The sequence below is a fragment of the Akebia trifoliata genome, chromosome 11, assembly GCF_017979445.1.
Source record: "Akebia trifoliata isolate Shusen 1 chromosome 11, ASM1797944v1, whole genome shotgun sequence".
Classification (NCBI taxonomy): domain Eukaryota; kingdom Viridiplantae; phylum Streptophyta; class Magnoliopsida; order Ranunculales; family Lardizabalaceae; genus Akebia; species Akebia trifoliata.
The window spans coordinates 21,621,852-21,642,147 of NC_141385.1; the positions used below are offsets into that span (position 1 = coordinate 21,621,852).

General features: G+C 37.4%; 2 protein-coding genes and 1 pseudogene across 2 annotated transcripts; 1 reads left to right on the forward strand and 2 right to left on the reverse strand.

Annotated features, from left to right (window-relative positions):
• Window positions 1-2,789: 2,789 nt before the first annotated feature.
• LOC147391115 (homeobox-leucine zipper protein MERISTEM L1 pseudogene) lies at window positions 2,790-5,678 on the reverse strand (annotated as a pseudogene).
• Window positions 5,679-8,561: 2,883 nt separating this feature from the next.
• LOC147391116 (uncharacterized) lies at window positions 8,562-9,869 on the forward strand. The gene has a single exon (XM_086459004.1). The coding sequence runs from the start codon at window positions 8,562-8,564 to the stop codon at window positions 9,867-9,869; it is 1,308 nt and encodes a 435-aa protein (XP_086315130.1).
• Window positions 9,870-15,585: 5,716 nt separating this feature from the next.
• LOC147391117 (uncharacterized) lies at window positions 15,586-16,484 on the reverse strand. Its single transcript, XM_086459005.1, has 2 exons — window positions 16,056-16,484; window positions 15,586-15,939 (listed from the first exon to the last, which is right to left on the reverse strand). Exons 1-2 carry the CDS (start codon window positions 16,482-16,484, stop codon window positions 15,586-15,588), a joined length of 783 nt encoding a protein of 260 aa, XP_086315131.1.
• Window positions 16,485-20,296: the final 3,812 nt, after the last annotated feature.

Below are 20,296 nucleotides of genomic sequence, written 5' to 3' on the forward strand. Positions count from 1 at the left end.
ACGTTTGTCGAGCGGGATCGGTGCCTAACACCTTCCAATCCCATAACGTGATCCTCAGACCCTTTTTTTTTATATTAGTACATTTTTTCGATTTTGAGTCATGTTTCGATTCCTAGACCTCAAACTAGGTGGCGACTCCTAAACCCAAAAACAAAAAAGCAGATCTGCAACTCACGGATTGAGAGTGCTTTTAGTGGCGACTCTATTGTGGACAATTTGAGTGTCAAACTTGAAAATATCTCAAATTTATGTGCATTGTCAAATCGACCTAGTTTTATTTTTATTTATTTTTGTTTATTTTTTTATTTGGTTATTTTTATTCTTATGACTTGATTGTAGATCATTTGTTCGGATTTTGAGTATGGTATTTTTTATTTCTTTTATGGTCCAATTGGGGGTCACTTTAGACGATCCTAAATAATTTAAGATTTCAAAGATTTAATAAGACAAGGATGGAATGATGGTGTGGACATGAGATTTATTCAAGTTTGAATATATCAACCACTTTAGGGGGGGTTTGAGGTCGTCACCATTCATATTTGAAATAGGTGTGAATGGTCACCCGGATTGCATTTTTTTTTTTAAATCATGTTTTTTGTAATTTGATGACTCGCGTACGGATATGGCTCATTTGGTCCAACTTTTGATTCAAGGTAAAGGGATCCATTTTATGGAATAGGGAAGGTGTTAGGCACCCTATTTCATCCACCGTTGCTGGTAACCTCGAACTCGGTCTATTTTAAAAGAAAAGAAAAAAAATGAATTGGAAAATTTTGACATGTACCCTCGAAGATGAGGGACTTGGATATTGGTTTAAATCGTTGAGGGCACCCTTATTGAAAAAGGGGCCCCGTTTATGATTCAAACCATTTGTGGTGTGTATGTATAAGTGTAGAGAAAGGGGTGTAAGAAGAAGATCGAAAGTTGGAGGGGAGAAAAAGGGGTGATCCTTGTCTAAAGCCTACCTTGTTCTTCTTGACCTTCTTTGACTTTCTTCAAAAGATGAGTCTTCTTTGAATTTCCTTGGCTTGATTGAGAGAGTTGAGAGTTAAGAGTTGAGAGAAGTGAGTTGAGATTAGAGGGTTGAATATGATAGCTAGAGAGTGATTTTCTTAAGAGACTTGGGGGTTTTTCTCAAATGTTCATTAGATACTGAGAGTTGAGAATGAGAGGGGTTTTTTAGAGTTTGAGAGTTATTTTTAAGGGTAAAATAGGGTGAATTGTTGGAAGAGTAGAGAATGGCATGAGTTTTGAAGGTGGGGGTATGAAATTTAGAGTTATGATGATGGTAGTTGTGTAATGAAGGTAAATGGGTGATTTTTGACCAAAATGGTTTGGATCCTACCCAACCCATTTGGGTGGAGTGTTTGATGAGGTGAAATGATGGGTATTTAAGAGGGTGGTTGTTATTGAGTAGTGTTTGGTTTAAGAGAATAGAGGGTGTAAGAGGGTGATTGGAAGGGTGAGAGAGATGGTGATATGTGGCAAGATGTGTGGAGGTTAGGGGTTTAGATTTAATTGATAGGAGAGAATGAGTGTTTGATTTGAGATGAGGGGTGTAGGTTTAGGTTGTAGATATGGGTTTGTAGGTATTGATAAGGGTAGATTAGGGGAAGGTGATGGTTGATTAGTAGGGAGTGATGATAATAGGTTAAGGGGGATGAAGGTTGATGTAACTTTTTAGAGAAAAAGTAATGGGGTAGTTAATTTTTTAGAGAAAGGAGATTGGAGTTGGTGGTTTGATGAGGGGGTGAGTTGGGATGATGACATGTGTCATTTTTTATGAAAAAGTGATGATTGGTTTGATGTCGGTAGTGATTTGTGGGTTAGGGTTAATGGGTTAGATATGGATAAGGGCTTAGGGGTATTAGGCTTGGGTTTTAGGAAGGGTTTTGGATTTTAGGAATTGGTTGGAGTCATTTTGGATTAGGATTTTAAGGATGGGTATGTTTTAGGTGATGTAGGATTAAACTTTTGTTAGGGTTAAGGTGAGAAACGCATTTTGTGTGTGTTGAAGGTTCGTGGGCTTTAGGTGGGCTTCGGATAATTTAATTCAAGTGCGGAGCGGTGAAGGTTGTGGAGAGTGGTAGGTATCCCAAGTTTCATTTTGCATTTATTTATTTTTTTAGGGATTTTCAGAATCCTTGGCTTGATCAAAATGCCACATGTTGGTGAATTGGGCTTTTTAGGCCCGTTGGAGACTTTTATTGAGAATCGGGTGTTTTGGGATTCAGGAGTGGAGCGGTGAAGGTGGGAAGGTGGTGGGTATCCCAATTCTTTTTGGTGGGCCTATTAAACTCTTAGGGGGCTTAGGAACCTCAGTTCTATCAAAATATCGCTTTTTTAGTGATTTGAGCCTTTGAAGCCCGTTGGTAAATTTTGTTGAAAAATTGATATTTTTGGACCCTTATGAGTAGGGGCCCATTCAAATTGGGGTGTCTACAGCTACCCTTCTTTGGAGGAATTGTGTGCAAAGAAATACAAATAATAGATTAAACCCTTATTAGTACGGGCCAGAAGGATTCTATAAAACACGACTTCAAATTACCGATTGAATTGATAATCTTCATAAAAAATGGCTACTCAAGCACGGGGTCTAACAGAGTTTTACCTTATTGATTCCTTGATCTTGATGGCGTGGAGCTCGTGTGGGATCTCGGATGAGAATTTGATAATTTTTGAAATTCAGTAGTTGCTTCAGTCATGTTTTGGCAACTCAGAGTTGTATAACTCAAAAATGTTTTTTTTTTTATCTTACTTTATTTTTACCATAACTTAATCCTCCAAATTCATGCATTGTCCCTTATAATGGCGCCTTTGATCTTTTCAACGGTACAAGCAATAAGGTTGTTAACAGTAGCCACTGATCCAAGAGCGAGTTTTTGCTGTTGGAGTTGAATCAACTAGGATCTGAAGGCAGGAGGGCTATATAGTCTGGGGCACCCCCATTTAGAATCACATTCATTGCAACAATATCAATGTGAGCATAAACTACGAACGAGCCCGTGGCATTGGAGCTATTATCTTGCAATATTAACATGTTGTTCTAGTTAGAATTTGGATTATTTACTCGTAGTAGAGATACATAGTTACCAAGATTTTGACCATTTGAATAATGTGTGTCATTTGTTGAACAACACTACCATTTAGAAAGGATATCCCACTCATCACGAGAATTCTCAGTCCGGAAGAAGTCAAAAAATCTCTTTAGTGGAACAGAAAGCCAGAAAGAAGTGGCTGCACTTAGCACAATACTAGGAGGTCGGCCTAGGTTGTCTATAATCTTTGTAGTCATGACCTTCACATCTTCAGCTCCACTTATTGATAATGTGGTCCATGTATGAGTGGTAGAAGCACTCACACCAAAACAAAAGCTCATCACCATTTTCTCAGCTAGCTTCAACATACTCTTTCGCCCTTCTTGATTCGTTATCACACCAATATCTCCAACCGGCGTGTTACTTGCCATAACACTTGCAAGGAGTTTGCATTGTTGATCTAAGGTAGCAACCCATCGCTTTGCTCCAAATCCAAGGTCAGAGTTAACCAGTGATTTATATATAGTGTGAACTGCTTTGTCATCCACTTCAACATGTTCAATCCATACAACCTTGGAGTAACCATTCGGCATTGCTTGGATTACACAACCAGATGGCCTTCTTCAACATCTCAATATCGGGCTAGGACGTAAATGGTCCAAGGACACATCGACAACCACCCAAATTCCCTCGGAGTGCTATTTATAATACCTTACAAAGAAACTCTTTCAGGTCGGAACAAGAGGTGAAGGGACTTAAAATTATGCTGTCATCATTTGAAGGGCTCCATTGTAGTTTTCTGCTATGCCTGTTGATAAGACCTTGAGAGTCATTGCTCTTGAAACAATGCTAGAAAACACAGTGGACCACTGATTGACATCCATAAGGATCTCAACAAGGTCAATATGATTCATGATTACAATGGCACTTTCTCGTGAAGTTTCTGTTTTCAATCCAAAAGGTTTCAGCCTAATTCCCCTAGGAAAAGTTCCCATGTACTCTTCTTCATTTCGAATCTCATAAGTATCGTCAAGGCCGTCCATAAGGGTTCCCCAAGTTGGGCCATTCGGATCAGCTCTTCCATTGCTGAAACTGCAAGCTCGATGATCAATGGTTTATCTGCCTCAGTAGGCCCAAAGAGTGATCTCAGGAGAGGCTTGCTCAGGATCCTTGTTTTGATACATTTGTGTCTTGCCTTGTGAGTCGTGATGCTTCAGATGCTGAGGTGGTGATGATGGGGCAAGCTATCCGAATTCGTGCTTTGGAAGAGAAACTTAATTCATTTCTCATCGAGACGTGTGATTGGCATCATATATTTTGTATTTTCTTTTTATGAAATTTTTGAAATAAAAAAAAATAGGTTTTTTACTTACTTGACCTTAGGTGTATCTATTTATTTGAAAACATGAAGTTTGAATAAGTCCTAGACTTTTTCATCATTGGTTAAAATAATAAAATTTGAAAACATTTGAATTTTTGTGATTTGTCTTTGTCGAATAGATATTAAAGATGCAGAATATGAACACTTTGAAAAACCTTTATTATTTCGATGATTTATGTGTTTTTGCCAGTTATTGAGGATACAGATGTTGGTAGCTCATTCGCTCTTTTTAGAGTCATCCGCAATGTTCTAGTACTAGATGAAAATCGATTGAGCGTGGGACTTGGGATTTCAAGAAATTTTTGTTGTTCACAATTTATACTCATGCGGGCCAAGAGTTTTTTATTTTATTTTTTTTATTTTCCCTTATTGTCCCTAGTGCTAGTTACGATTTTCACCATACTCGGTTTCCACATTTTTACTCATCGAGACTCTTTTTTGGGGTTTTCATCGTGTCGATGGCTTTTGATAAGAATGCAAAATGTCATATTTTTCTCCTTTAATATTTAGTCCTTTATACATATTTAGTGCCTAAATATACTCATTATTCTTTTATTTTGATTTAGGATGCAAATGGAGGTGTTAAGTGCAAAACGAAATTAATTGGGCGATTTTGGACAGTTTCGACATCGCTTCGTAATCTAGGCATAACTCTCTCATCCGAACTCCAATTGAGATGATTCTAAATGATGTGGAACGCTGAGAAAAAGATCTACAACTTTCGTATTTTGAGTTTTGAGAGATAATGACTGTATCAAGGTCAAAATTGGGTTTGAAGTTGCTGTATGTACACTGTTGACGCGAATTTGACGCGAATTTGATAAAAATTTGACGAGGTTTATTTTCGAAAGTCTCCAAATCTAGTGCACGAAAATTCTAACTAAAACACCACTTTCCTAATTATATTAGGACTTTATTTTATTTTAATTAGTCAGATTTATATATTGTTATTGGAGGATAAGATTTAGAATATTTTTTTTAGGAGATTTTGTTGGCTTCTAAGAAGGAAGAGAAGAACGTGTAAAAAAAGAAAAAAGAAGATCTCTCTCTCTCTCTCTCTCTCTCTCTCTCTTGCTCTCTCTCTATTAGGTTTTTTTTTTAATCTTTTCTTTAGGAAAGAAGTGGCTGAAACTTGGGGAACTAGGGGCCAACGAGTTGCTGTCAAGAAGAAGGAGAAGTTGCTGAAAATTTTCAGCAACATTATTGCCAAAAAGTTTACAACGTTGCTGCTTGTATTCGTTTTCAACCATCAACATCATCGCCGTGAGGAACATCACCACCAACACATCTCAAACTTCTTTGGTTGTGTTAAAAAAGTGTAACCCTTATGACTTTTATTTATTTTTATTATTGCAACCCTGGTTGCTTTTGGATTAAAGAACATCTTGTTGGATTCTTAAGTTGGAAATTTTTAATTCAATGAGTTAGTGACTTTCAGATTCATTAATTGATGTTTTCGGATTGGTGATATGTAGATACATGAATCAGTGAATTTTAATTATGTATGCTGAATTTTCAGTTTGGTCATATTGAAAACTTTGATATTAACGGTCATTGAAGCCATAATTGTATCTCTAATCACCTAATTGATTTGGAATATGATTTAAAAGTGGTAAAAACTATGAACAATAGTTGTGATCTGAAAATTGCATGTTCTTTAGCCATGGACTTTTCCATAGGTTTGAAGAGTAGGTTATTGAAACATAATTCCTTTTGATCTTAATGATTTGTTTAAGAAGTTGTAAGGATACGCTAAGTATTAACTTGATTGCTTAATCAAAATAACTAGGTGATGGACTTTTCCAAAATCCTAGGGATTATCTAAGAAGGAATTTATAAGATGCATGATCTCTTTAGGCTTGCACTTTGATTCAATTCGGATATGTAATTAAGGCATAAAATTCGTTATCTATGTTGAAGCAATTTGATTAGTCATTTAATGAATTTGATTTTCTGAATTGTGAGAGAAGATGATCGATTGTAAATATTTATTTCTTTAATTTTTATTTTTATTTTTATTATTTCTTTCTTTTTATTATTATTATTTTTTTTTTAATCCGAATCGCCAAAATTGAAACCCCTACAAATTTGTGTAATATGTTTGTTTTCAATTTGTTAACTAAACTAACTAAAATTTGTTATGACTCTTTAGAATAGGAGTACCCGCAATCCCCGGCCAATAACGATACCCTACAAATCACTTTACTACAATATTCTATAGGGTTTATTGATGACTAAAAATATGGTCAATCAAATGGCGCCGCTGCCGGGGATTGCAAAATCCCTATGTTTTAGTGTCATTTAACTTGTTAATATTCTATTTTACTTGTTGAGCTTGCATGTAATATATCTTGTGTTACACTTATTGAAATTTTAACATGAATCTTTCCTATCACTATGGCGATCACATTGTGATGTTTTTAGGAAGGGAAGCTTATTATTATTCTTTCAACTCTAACTTGTATATTGTTGTCTTTACTTTTGGGTTCAGGTCCATGAATGTCCGCAGTTAGAAGAAAGACTTATGAACTTGCAAAACGCTTGGCCTTGCTAAAAGAAGTTGCACATCAACCCCTACCTCACCAAGAGGAAAGGGAAGAGTCGGAAGAGTCAGATAGCTCTTCCTATCCCTTGTCAGACGAGGAAGAAAACATACCTGATTTAGAAGAAGAAAGTGAAGAAGAAGAATTACCAATGGCTGAAACCATTAGACAAATGTCTTCTTCAACTGATGGGGGAACCGCACCAACTTGTATTACTTATCCAGAACCAGCAATCGGCAAAGTAGCTGAGTTTGAACTGAAGAGTGGGTTTTTACACCATTTGCCCAAATTCCATGGGCTTACTAATGAAGATCCTCATAAGCATCTCAAGGAGTTTCAGTTTGTGTGTTCAAGTATGTGCCCACAGAATGCAGATCTCAACATTTTGAAGCTGAAGTCATTCCCTTTCTCACTTGAAGATAGGGCAAAGACTTGGTTGTTTGATCTACCTTCAGGCTATATCAACACATGGGAGAAGTTGATGACTGAGTTTTTGACTAAGTACTTCCCCGCCTCAAGGATTACTGTCTTGAGAAAGCAAATAACTGGAATTGAGCAAAGGAAGGATGAGGCATTTTATGCCTACTATGAGAGATTCAAGAGCTTAGTTGCATCATGTCCTTCACATGGGATGAAGGAAGGAAATCTACTTACTTACTTTTATGAGGGACTCCTCCCTCTTGAACGTCAATTGTTAGATGCTGCTGCTGGAGGTTCTTTTGTGGATAAGACACCTGAAGTTGCTAAGGAGTTGCTCGCCCAACGTGCTCTTAATTATCAACAATATGAAGGAGTGTTAAACTCCACTCGTGGGGTGAATGAGGTATCTTCTAACTCTACTATTGAGGAAAAAGTTAATAAAATGTCTACTCTTCTGTCTCAGGTATTGAACGTGAATGGAGTACAAGTACAACAAGTTGCTCAAATCTGTGGTGTGTGCTGTACTCAAGGGCATCCAACTGACCAATGCCCCCAACTGATCAATAATGGAGGATGGGAGTCTCTTAACGCTGTTGGGTTTCAAGGTAATCAAGGTGGACAAAGGTATAACCCTTTCTCTAACACATATAACCTTGGACTTAGAGATCACCCCAATTTACGTTGGGCCAACAATGATAATATTCAAAACCCTCAAGGACAAGGGCAAGTGTTTCCACGCCCTCCAGGTTTTCTGATGAGACCTCAGGTACCTCAAAACTTTGTCTCACCTCAGGTACCTCAAAACTTTGTATCTAATCCTCATGTGCCTACAAATTCTAATGCTCCTAATTATGATGAGATTTTAAAGTCCCTTGTTCAAGGGCAACAGAATTTAAATACTGCTACTCAAGCTCTTGTTACAGGTCAACAGGCTCACACTAAAGACATTGTAGAGTTGAAAAAGCAGTTGGGACAAGTGGTAGACTTCATGGGAAAGATAATCGAGAGCGCAAAATTGCCTAGCAACACTGTTCCCAACCCAAATATTGAACAAGCTAAAGCTGTTACGACAAGGAGTGGTAAGACCCTTGTGGATGTTCCCAAAATCCTAAAGAAGGCCCAAGTGACCCACAATGAGGAAAAGGACAAAGAGAAAGATCCTGCCACATCAAGACAGAAATGATTAGTCCTTCATCATCTGAGAAGGCTTTGAAACCTCGAGGTAATGAGCAAAACCCTAAAAATTCTTTCGATTATAGTCCTTTTGCTCGTGTGCCTTTTCCTAGTAGGTTTGCCAAAACCAAGAAGGATGAATCTGATCAAGCCATCTTGGAGATTTTTAAGAAGGTACAAGTCAACATGCCTTTGATTGAGTGTTTGAAGCAAGTGCCAAAATATGCCAAATTTCTGAAAGAGCTTTGCACTACAAGGAGGCAAACTCGTGAGAAAGAGGTGGTAAAGATGAATGAGACAGTCTCTGCTGTCATCCAAAGGAAATTACCACCAAAGCTTAAGGATCCAGGGAGTTTTTCTGTTCCTTGTGTGATTGGTACGAATAAATTTGATAATGTCATGTTAGACTTAGGAGCTTCAATTAATGTGATGCCTTATAGTCTTTATGCTTCTTTAGATCTGGGTGAACTTAAAAGTGATAATGTTGTTATCCAATTGGCTGATCGATCTAACAAGTATCCTAAAGGATACATTGAGGATGTTCTTGTGCAGGTGAATCAACTCATTTTTCCCGCTGATTTCTATGTCCTTGATATGGAAGAGGCACCCCTAAATTCCACTCCATTACTTTTAGGGCGCCCATTCATGAGGACTGCAAGAACAAAGATCGATGTTTATGGAGGAACATTGACCATGGAATTTGATAATGAAATTATACGCTTCAACATCTTTGAAGCTATGAGGTATCCATTGACTGACATTAAACCCTGTTTTTCTATTGATATTATTGATTCATTTGCGCAGAGGTTTATGGAAGCAATGGAAGAGGATGAGTTGAAAGTAACACTCTCTCAAGGAGTTGGTTATAATGAGAATGGAGATTCCTTTTCTAAAGCTGAGTTGGAGAAGACTGAGGAGCCCATTGTGATCAGAACCGTGGCCTCCCTTGAGTCCCTACCCATTTTACCAAGGTATATTCCTCCTTTGTCCCTTCCTATTTCTACTAACAAGATGTTACCTTCAGTGATACAGGCCCTTACACTTGAGCTTAAGGTTTTGCCAGATCACTTGAAGTATGTCTTTTTGGGGGATAAGGAGACGCTGCCTGTTATTATATCCTCGAAGTTGGAGGAGAATCAAGAGAAGAAGCTTGTGGACATTCTTAAGAAGTACGAGACCGCCATTGGTTGGACTTTGGCAGATATCAAGGGAATCAGCCCAACCATGTGCGTCCATAGAATCCTATTGGAGGATGGTGCCAAACCCACCAGAGAAGCCCAGAGACGCCTACATCCACCCATGATGAAGCTTTGAAGTATTTGATGACAAAGAAGAAGGCCAAACCGAGGCTGATTAGATGGGTGCTGTTACTTCAAGAATTCGATTTGGAGATCAAAGACAAAAAGGGGAGTAAAAACTTGGTAGCCGACCATTTGAGCAGACTTGTACATGAGGAGGGCACCTTACCCTTGCAAGAATCATTCCCAGATGAACAGCTCTTTGGGATTGAGATAAAAAGTGACAAAACTGGAAATGAATTCAAGGTGAATGGCCATCGCTTGAAGCCTTATTATGAGGCTTTTAAGGAGCACACTGTGGAAGAAGTACCCCTCCTAGAGGCTCCACTCACAAAGGACTAAAAACGAGGTACAAAGTCTAGGCTGAAGGACTGTAAACATTCAAGCGCTACTGGGAGGCAACCCAATTCAGTCAAGGCTATTGAGGATACATCAACACAGATTTGCATTTTCTTTCTCTCCTCTATTTACTTTGGTGGATTTCATTTTTTTTTATTGTGTGATTTTCGTGAATACCTTGCTCATGTTTATATTTCTACTTACAGGCTTATTCTGATCTACATTGAGGACAATGTAGGATTTAAGTGTGGGGGAGGGATTTACAACTTTAATTTAAAAAAAATAATAATAATAATTAAAAAAAAAAAAAAATTTGTTTTCTTTTTAGAATTCCTTCCAACTCAATGATGAAACTGATTCTTAAGATAGATGGCTTGTAAATAGATTTGAGCATATTTTTATAGATAAAATAAGAAATGGAGTTAATTTTCTTATATTGTAGTCATACTTGGAAATTTTGATGCACATTAGCCTTGATTCGAGTAATCTGTTATCTTAAAGTGAAGCATGGAGACATATTGAATGATACTTGCATAATTCCGCAATATTTGTGAGCTATTCGAGCCTTATAATTGATTCATTATACATATCAATTTAAGCTTCTTTTCTGAGTGCATCTTGTGAATATCATGTTTTCTAGAACTTGCTTTAAACCTGCTTGAGACAATTTTACATGTTCAGATTTGGAGAAGACGGAGGCATATTAGGATTTTACCACCATGACCAAATAGCCTTTGTCCTGATTGTGATTTGACCCTTAGATAGCCCTTTGAGCCTTCATTAGCCTATTTTCTTCATTAACCCACATTCACTTACTCTTTTAAACTTAAACACTTTACTTACCCTTTTCCTTGGAACTAGTGAGCTTGGATCTTGTTTATAAGGTGATATCAAGAAGGGTGGAAAAGCATAAGTGTGGGGGAGGATTTCATATGGTTCTAAGGTGTAAGATTTGTAAAAAAAAAAAAAAAAAAAGATTGTGATTAAAGGAGAAGTAGGGACATGAAAAGAAGTGTTGTGATTTAAAGAATACAAGTTCAGAAGAAATGGGAGCATTACAAATCTCTAAAGCAAAGTAAAAAGAAAAAAAAAATTGATGAAATCTACCTTAGAGTGATCGAAATGTGGTACTTAATGATGAAGACCTATTTATTGACATTTCTAATTGCTTTCTAGTTCTGAGGAAATTTTGTGATATCCTTTCTTTTCCTTCTTATGAACCCTTGACCCTTTAGCCCCATTACAACCTTTTCAAAGACCTCTTGATCCTTTGATGTTCTGTTTTAAATGTAGAGAGTGGGTGGACAAGCAAGCCTATGGTTTAAACTGTTTTCACAAGGGTTTGAGTGATTAGTGTAGCTAGCACCATATCAAATTGAGAGAAAATCAGAGTGATACATCGTGAGAAGTAAAGTTTGATACAATTTGTGCATTAACTTAAGGATGCATATTACACTTATATTTGGCTACACACACACACACACTCCAAGTATGCATGCTATATAGTCTTAATAACTCTGTGGCTTATTTTTGAAGTAAACTTGTGCTCTTCCTACTTTATTATGCCATACCATCTAAAGGATCTCTGAGATGTAAGTTGGAAGGATTAGAGTCATTTAATTTGTGTTAAGTCATTGTGGTGTTTTTAGTTAGTCTTTGTCGTTTTCCTTGAATTTCTATTAGGTTACATTTTGTTCTGTTTTGCCCGAGGACGAACAAAAGTTAAGTGTGGGGGAATTTGATAAGAATGCAAAATGTCATATTTTTCTCCTTTAATATTTAGTCCTTTATACATATTTAGTGCCTAAATGTACTCATTATTCTTTTATTTTGATTTAGGATGCAAATGGAGGTGTTAAGTGCAAAACGAAATTAATTGGGCGATTTTGGACAGTTTCGATATCGCTTCGTAATCTGAGCATAACTCTCTCATCCGAATTCTAATTGAGATGATTCCAAATGCTATGGAACGCTGAGAAAAAGATCTACAACTTTTGTGTTTTGAGTTTTGAGAGATAATGACTGTATCAAGGTCAAAATTGGGTTTGAAGTTGCTGCACGTACACTGTTGACGCGAATTTGATAAAAATTTGACGAGGTTTATTTTCGAAAGTCTCCAAATCTAGTGCACGGAAATTCCAACTAAAACACCAATTTCCTGATTATATTAGGACTTTATTTTATTTTAATTAGTCAGATTTATATATTGTTATTGGAGGATAAGATTTAGAATATTTTTTTTAGGAGATTTTGTTGGCTTCTAAGAAGGAAGAGAAGAACGTGTAAAAAAAGAAAAAAGAAGATCTCTCTCTCTCTCTCTTGCTCTCTCTCTATTAGGTTTTTTTTTTAATCTTTTCTTTAGGAAAGAAGTGGCTGAAACTTGGGGAACTAGGGGCCAACGAGTTGCTGTCAAGAAGAAGGAGAAGTTGCTGAAAATTTTCAGCAACATTATTGCCAAGAAGTTTACAACGTTGCTGCTTGTATTCATTTTCAACCATCAACATCATCGCCGTGAGGAACATCACCACCAACACATCTCAAATTTCTTTGGTTGTGTTAAAAAGTATAACCCTTATGACTTTTATTTATTTTTATTATTGCAACCCTGGTTGCTTTTGGATTAAAGAACATCTTGTTGGATTCTTAAGTTGGAAATTTTTAATTCAATGAGTTAGTGACTTTCAGATTCATTAATTGATGTTTTCGGATTGGTGATATGTAGACACATGAATCAGTGAATTTTAATTATGTATGCTGAATTTTCAGTTTGGTCATATTGAAAACTTTGATATTAACGGTCATTGAAGCCATAATTATATCTCTAATCACCTAATTGATTAGGAATATGATTTAAAAGTGGTAAAAACTATGAACAATAGTTGTGATCTGAAAATTGCATGTTCTTTAGCCATGGACTTTTCCATAGGTTTGAAGAGTAGGTTATTGAATCATAATTCCTTTTGATCTTAATGATTTGTTTAAGAAGTTGTAAGGATACGCTAAGTACTAACTTGATTGCTTAATCAAAATAACTAGGTGATGGACTTTTCCAAAATCCTATGGATTATCTAAGAAGGAATTTATAAGATGCATGATCTCTTTAGGCTTGCACTTTGATTCAATTCGGATATGTAATTAAGGCATAAAATTCGTTATCTATGTTGAAGCAATTTGATTAGTCATTTAATGAATTTGATTTTCTGAATTGTGAGAGAAGATGATCAATTGTAAATATTTATTTCTTTAATTTTATTTTTATTTTTATTATTTCTTTCTTTTTATTATTATTTTTTTTTTTAATCCGAATCGCCAAAATTGAAACCCCTACAAATTTGTGTAATATGTTTGTTTTCAATTTGTTAATTAAACTAACTAAAATTTGTTATGACTCTTTAGAATAGGAGTACCCGCAATCCCCGGTCAATAACGATACCCTACAAATCACTTTACTACAATCTTCTATAGGATTTATTGATGACTAAAAATATGGTCAATCAGCTTTGATCTTGCCATAATCTGATTCTTTTACTCGTAACGCCCTTTCGGATTTTCACTATGCCCTTTTAGACTATGCTTGTATTTTTTGGACTTTTTCATTACAAATCTTTCTTGGAGCCTCTGTATCTTTGTGGCTTGGTGACTCAAGTTGAGCTGCGAGATCGGTGACTCTACTCGTGTAGTGGTATTATTTCTTGAGTGATCGATCTAGATTCTCCTCTCGAGTGTACTGACGACTTTTCGTGGGTCGATAACTCAAGTTGAGCCGCGAGATCAACTACTCTACGCTTCGAGTCCTCTTTTTTTTTTGAATATTCGGTATAAACTCCTCTCTCGAGTCTTTCAATGACTAATAAGACTTGAGGTCCAGATCAAGTTACAAGATCATTGATGCTACAATTGTCATTGTGAAGTCTTAGAACATTCCCTGATCCGAAAGGACATTAAGGGTAGTGGAAAAGATACAAAAAGTTTAAGATCTGGTTCTATCTAGAGTGGGTTAAACGTGGGGTTTGTCTATTTTTGTTTCGAACAGGTGATTTATGTCTCCTTCCAGCGTCTCTCGAACTTGTTTAGGCTGGAGATTTGGGTCAAACTCAAGGTCAAGTGTTCGATTTTTGACTTTTTTGAATTTTTTTTTATATTTTTAGCCGTGCACAGTTTATCCACATGCGGGCCAAGAGTACTTTGATAGTTTTTTTTTTTGTCACTTTTTTTTATAACATTGACTTGCCCCATTCTTAAGCTAAGAAATGAATGTGATGACTCAAAAGGGCTGACTAAGGTTAGATAGTTGTTTCAGGATAACGAAAATGGCCTTTCGTCATCTCAGGATCAATTTTTAGGCGTAGTATTTCTTAACAATGTCAGCAATGATAAGTGCGGGAAAACTTGTTCGTCAATTTCTATGAGAATCAGAGCTCCTCCCGTCATTATCTTTTTCACTATAAATGGTCCCTCATAGTTCGATCAAAATTTTCCCCTGGCGTCTTCTCAGATTGGTAAAATCTTTTTTAAGACAAGGTCTCTTGATAAAATATTTCGTGGTTTGACTTTCTTGCTGTAAGCATGTGTGATTCGCCATTGGTAAATTTGCCCATGACAGATAGTTGTAAGTCATTTCTCCTCTATCAAATTCAACTGATCGAACCGAGCTTGAACCCATTTTTTTCGTCTAGCTTTGCTTCTTTTAAGATCTAGAGGGAGGGAATCTCAACTTCGACAGGTAAAACTACTTCCATTCCATATACCAACGAGTACGAAGTTTCCCTAGTCGAGGTTCGAAATGAAGTCTGATAGGTGTGAAGGGCAAAAGGAAACATGTCATGCCAATCCTTGTATGTAACAGTCATTTTCTCGATGATTTCTTTAATGTTTCCGTTGGCTGCCTCGATAGCTCCATTCATTTTGGGTCTATAGGGTATCGAGTTGTGATGAGTGATCTGGAAGTCTTCGCACATCTTGATCATATCTTTGTTCTTAAAGTTTTTGGCATTGTCCTTTACTAATCCGTTGGGAAGCCCATATCGACAGATGATGTTGTTATTGACAAACTTCAATACATTGCTTTTTGTAACATTGGCATATGATACAGCTTTTACCCATTTTGTGAAGTAATCAATAGCGACCAGGATGAAGCGATGTCCATTTGAAGTTTTTGGGAAAATCTACCCAATAATGTCCATGCCTCAGAGTGAGAAGGGCCAAGGAGTAATCTTGTTGTGCAATTCTGAAGGCGGAGCGTTGATCTTATTGGTATAGATCTGGCAGAGATGACATTTATGAACGTGCTGATAGCAATCGTTTTCCATTATAGTCCAGTAATATCCCATTCTCATGATCTTCTTGGCAAGCATGTGAGGTCTGTAAACTCCACCATGTACAATCTCGACCAATCATTTAGCTTCTGCTTCTGTGACGCAACGGAGAAGAACCTCGTAATGTGATTTTTTGAACATAGTCCCGTTATTTAGGAAGAATTGACCTGCCAATCTTTGGATGGTTCTTCGTTCATTTACCGTTATATCTGACGGGATAGTCCAATCTTCTAAGTATGCCATGATGTCTGAATACCACGATTTCTCCTCAGGCTCTGCTGTATCCACTGGTAAACAATAGGCTGATTTGTCTTGGATGCCAATTTCGATAAGATCAATAACTAGGTCCTTTGAAATACTGATCATGAAAGCAAGCGTGGCCAGTGCATCTGCAACTGATTTTTGGCTCGTGGCATATAAGTGAATGAGATCCTAGTGAAGTTTGAGCTCAGTTTTTCCAAGTATTCATGGTAAGGGACTAATCTTTGTTCTCGAGTTTTCCATTCTCATGTTGTCTGATAGACCACTAGACTTGAATCTCCGAATACATCGATTTCGTCCATTTCCAAGTCCATTGTTGCTTTTAACCCTGCGATACATGTTTCATACTCTGCCTCGTTATTGGAACATTGAAATTTCAATCGGATGGCGATTGAAACATAATATCCATCTGGTTTGATCAAAACTACCCCTATTCCATTTCCTTTTTGATTTGTAGCTCTGTCGAAGTACATCTTCCAAGCTTGCTCTTTGTCACTATCTTCAACTTTTGTTAACAGGATGACTTCATCTGGGAAATCTATTTTTAATGGCTCATAGTCGGGTAGGGGATGCTCAGCTAAGTGGTCGGTAATGGTTTGCCCCTTGATGGCCTTTTGAGTAACATAGGTTATGTCAAACTTAGATAACATTAATTGCCATTTTACAGTGCAACCTGTCAGTACTGACTTCTCGAAGAGATACTTGAGAGGGTCCATTCAAGCAATAAACATAGTTGAGTATCTGAGGAGGTAGTGGTGCAATTGTTGAGATGCTTAGACCAGTGCACAACAAGTCTTTTCAAGCGTCGAGTACTTTGCCTCATAATCGGTGAACTTCTTGTTGAGATAGTAAATAACTTGCTTTTTTTGACCTGACTCATCGTGTTGTCCCAGTACATAGCCCATAGACATTTCTTGTACTGAGATATACATTAGTAAGGGTTGCCCTGGCGTAGGAGGAACTAAGTCTAGCGGATTGAGTAAATATTTTTTTATCTTGTCTAAGGCTTCTTGACAATCTTCATTCCACACCTTTGGTACATCTTTTCTGAACAATTTAAAGACTAGTTCACAGATAGGTGTGAGTTATGTGATGAATCTACTGATATACTGTATTCTACCCAGAAATGCTCTAACATCCCTTTCTGATACTGGTGCTTTCATCTCAAGAATGTATTTAGTTTTTGTTGATCTATCTCAATGCCTCTTTTACTGACGATGAAGCCTAACAATTTGCCTTGACTGTACTTCCTTAGTCGATCGAATAACTTTCTCAAATTTATCAAATGATCTTCCTCCAAGTTAGACTTAGCAATCATGTTCATCCACATAGACCTCCATTTTCTTGTAGATCATATCGTGGAATAAGACTGTCATTGCACGTTGATAAGTTACCTTGACGTTCTTAAGCCCGAATGGCATGACTTTGTAATGAAAACTACCCCAGAGTGTGATGAATGCTGTCTTCTCCTGGTCTTCTTCTACCATTTTTATCTGATTGAAGCCTGAGAAACCATCCATGAAGGAGAACATACCATGCCCTATTGTGCTATCGATTAAAGTGTCGATGTGGGATAGTGAAAAATCATCCTTAGGACTAACTTTGTTCAAATCCCGATAATCGACACACATTCGTACTTTCCCGTCCTTCTTTGGTACTAGAACAACATTAGCTAGCCATTCGGAGTACGTAGAGACTACGAGAAATCCTACTTAGAACTATTTTATCACTTCGTCTTTGACTTTGAGTGTTCAGTCTGACTTGAGTCTTTTCAACTTTTGCTTGATCAACTTGCTCCTAAGAGAGATCGGTAGCTTATGAACAACTAGATTTTTGTCCAAGCTGGGCATATCTCTGTAGAACCAGGCGAAAATGTCTTGATTATTACGCAGTAGTTCAATCATTTCTTCTTTTGCTGAGGGGTTAACAAGGCTCTGATTTTTACAACACGTGGGTCATCTTCAGTGCCGAGATTAACCAAGTTTGTATCCTCAATATTTGGTTGAACACCTTTTTCATGTCGTTCTATAAGGTTTTTGATTTTTTTAGGAGGGTATTCGACTTCTTCCTCTAACTCTTCTTCAATTCCAATGAGGTTGAGGTCAAGTTCGAGATCAAAGTCATACTCATCCTTTTCATATTCTGTTCTGTCCAAAGGTCCATTCGAGTGAGACAAATACCTTAAATTTTGAGAAAACTTTTTTTTTGAGTTTTGGAAGATATCTATTATTTTGAGATTTTGAAAGTTTTTTTATTTTTGAGTACTATTTTTCGGACATTTGAAATAAGAAGAGCAGTCATGCATTAGTAAAGATAAGGAACCCTCAAAAAGATCTTTACCCGAGGACGAAGGCACGTTATGCTTCTCGGGCAAATTGATTTTGGCTAAAGGCATTTTTTTAGAGGCCTCAGCAGCCTCAAGTGTGATAGGGAATTCCTCCCAATTGTTCAAAATCTCCCCTTCTTTAAGAGGGCGGATGAGATGAGAAAGTGATTTGTTGGGTAGTTTGGTCGATGGTTCGGAGATGACCATGATCTCCGGTTGATTATTGACAGAGTTGGGCATAGTTCCCCCCAAACTCGATGGGATGATGACTAATGCCCAGTTTATGCCAGTGGGGAAGGGTGATTCTTTCTCTTGGCTCATGGTGATTTTTACTTTGGTAGATTCTAGAGCGGTCTCTGATAGATTTTCATAGAAATCCCCATTAAATAGGATATCAATGCCTTCTACGAAGGATGGTTGGAACTTGAAAACTGAGTTTTCTTGAATATGCACAGGTTTGAAATTTACCGCTTTTGACTTTCTTACTGGTTTTGTTGACAGTAGTTTTGATAAACTATCGGGTTTGACTTGTGATTTCAGGAAGTTGATGCTGATATAAGGAACTTTGCCCAGATTCCAAACATTAGGCTCACGATTTTACTTTCTTGTTAATCGAAGTTCCCACTTTTTGTCGTTCATTTATGCAATATCCTTTTCGTGGGCCTGAATCACAAATCGAAATAAGGAGTATGCTTCTTTGCTTCAACTGGCGTAGCTTTCCCTTTTCCTCTTGGTTCTAACCCTTGCTTGGGTCGGTAATCTGCCTTTTTCAAGACCCAACCAATCATCAAATTTGCCCTTGATAGCTCTGTCTTCACCTTCTCTTTCCCTTTTTCAATGTGGTTAACGGTAACAAACTGATAAGAATGGTATAATGCTTTGTCATTTGTCATTTCTATATTGATGAAAGGGACGTCTGGAGCTCTCCAGGCTAGGATTAGGTTCTCTACCAAGACGGATATCATCCTCTGTCCCATGATAAATTTGATTCTTTTAGGTAAAGAGGAAGGCACTGCCCAAGCAATATGGATCCATGGCCTGCCCAGCAGTAAGTTAAAGATTGTAGGTATCTCCATGACCTCGAATGTTACCTCGAAGGTGCAGGGTCCTATAGTGATTGGTAAATCTATCTCTCCCAGAGAGTCCTTTCTCGAACTGTCGAAACCTCGGACAACCTTATTGTTGGGTTTAACATGTGACCAGTCAGCGTTAAGTTTTTGAAATGTTTCGAGAGGCATAGACATTGAGGGTTGAACCATTATAGATTAACTCCCTTGCAACCATCATGCCCTTGCACATGACCATGATATTTAACGGTTCAACATGCCCCCGCCCCTTTGGCACGAATTCACTTTCTATGAAGATGATGGGGTTGGGAGTCATGATCTGACCCACTATTTGTTTCAACTGTGTGGGTGAAGTGGTCGAAGATACATGTGATTTTCCAATAACTCTCAATAATACTTCTGGGTGTTCCTCTGATTTTTGTAGCAGACCCAGAATGTTTTTCTAAATCAACTATTTGTTCAGTTGGTCCACTACATTATGCTCACTCTTGCGAATAAGCTTAATGAAGTCTGTTGCTTCTCTATTTGACACTTTTCCTATTTTCTCTTCCTTGTCCTCTTCGTTTATCTTACCCTCCATTTTCCTTTCTTTTTTCCTCATCTACTGTTTCTTTTGTTGCCTCTTTTGTTTCTTCCCTGATGTTTATCCCTTTTACTGGTACTCTTTGGCACTTCCTAACTTTTGTCATGTGGCCAATATCGGCCACCATCACTTTTTTCATCGTCTCAACCCCTACTGATGTGGTGATAGTGGTCTCATAGCTTCAAGGGACTGCTTGGTTAGAGTTGTATGAAAATGGTTTTGGTGAGTATATGGTGATTGGGGATGGATCGAGTTTTACATTGAGAATAAGAGGTGGCAGTTGTGATTTGGATGTCGTGGCAATGGGGGGAGCTATTTGAAGGGATGATGGAGTGTAAGGAAAAATGAGACGTGATCGTGATGATGAATGGTAGGGTATGTGAAGGGGGGGTCGAATTGAGTTTTGAGGATTTGGTGATGTATAGGGTATGACGAGTGGTGGTCGGGTGGTAGTATTGGGAATTTGGTGAGTCGGATATATAGTGAGATTAACCATTTTCAGTAGCGGTCGTGTATTTCGATGCTAATTTGTCGTGTATTGGTTGAGAGTGA

Coding starts and splice junctions, on each gene's coding strand:
- LOC147391116 (XM_086459004.1), top strand. CDS start 8,562: ATGATTAGTCCTTCATCATCTGAGAAGGCTTTGAAACCTCGAGGTAAT.
- LOC147391117 (XM_086459005.1), bottom strand. CDS start 16,484: ATGGACCCTCTCAAGTATCTCTTCGAGAAGTCAGTACTGACAGGTTGC. Junction 15,940..16,055: donor TGGAAATGGACGAAATCGAT/GTATTCGGAGAT, acceptor AAACTTCACTAG/GATCTCATTCACTTATATGC.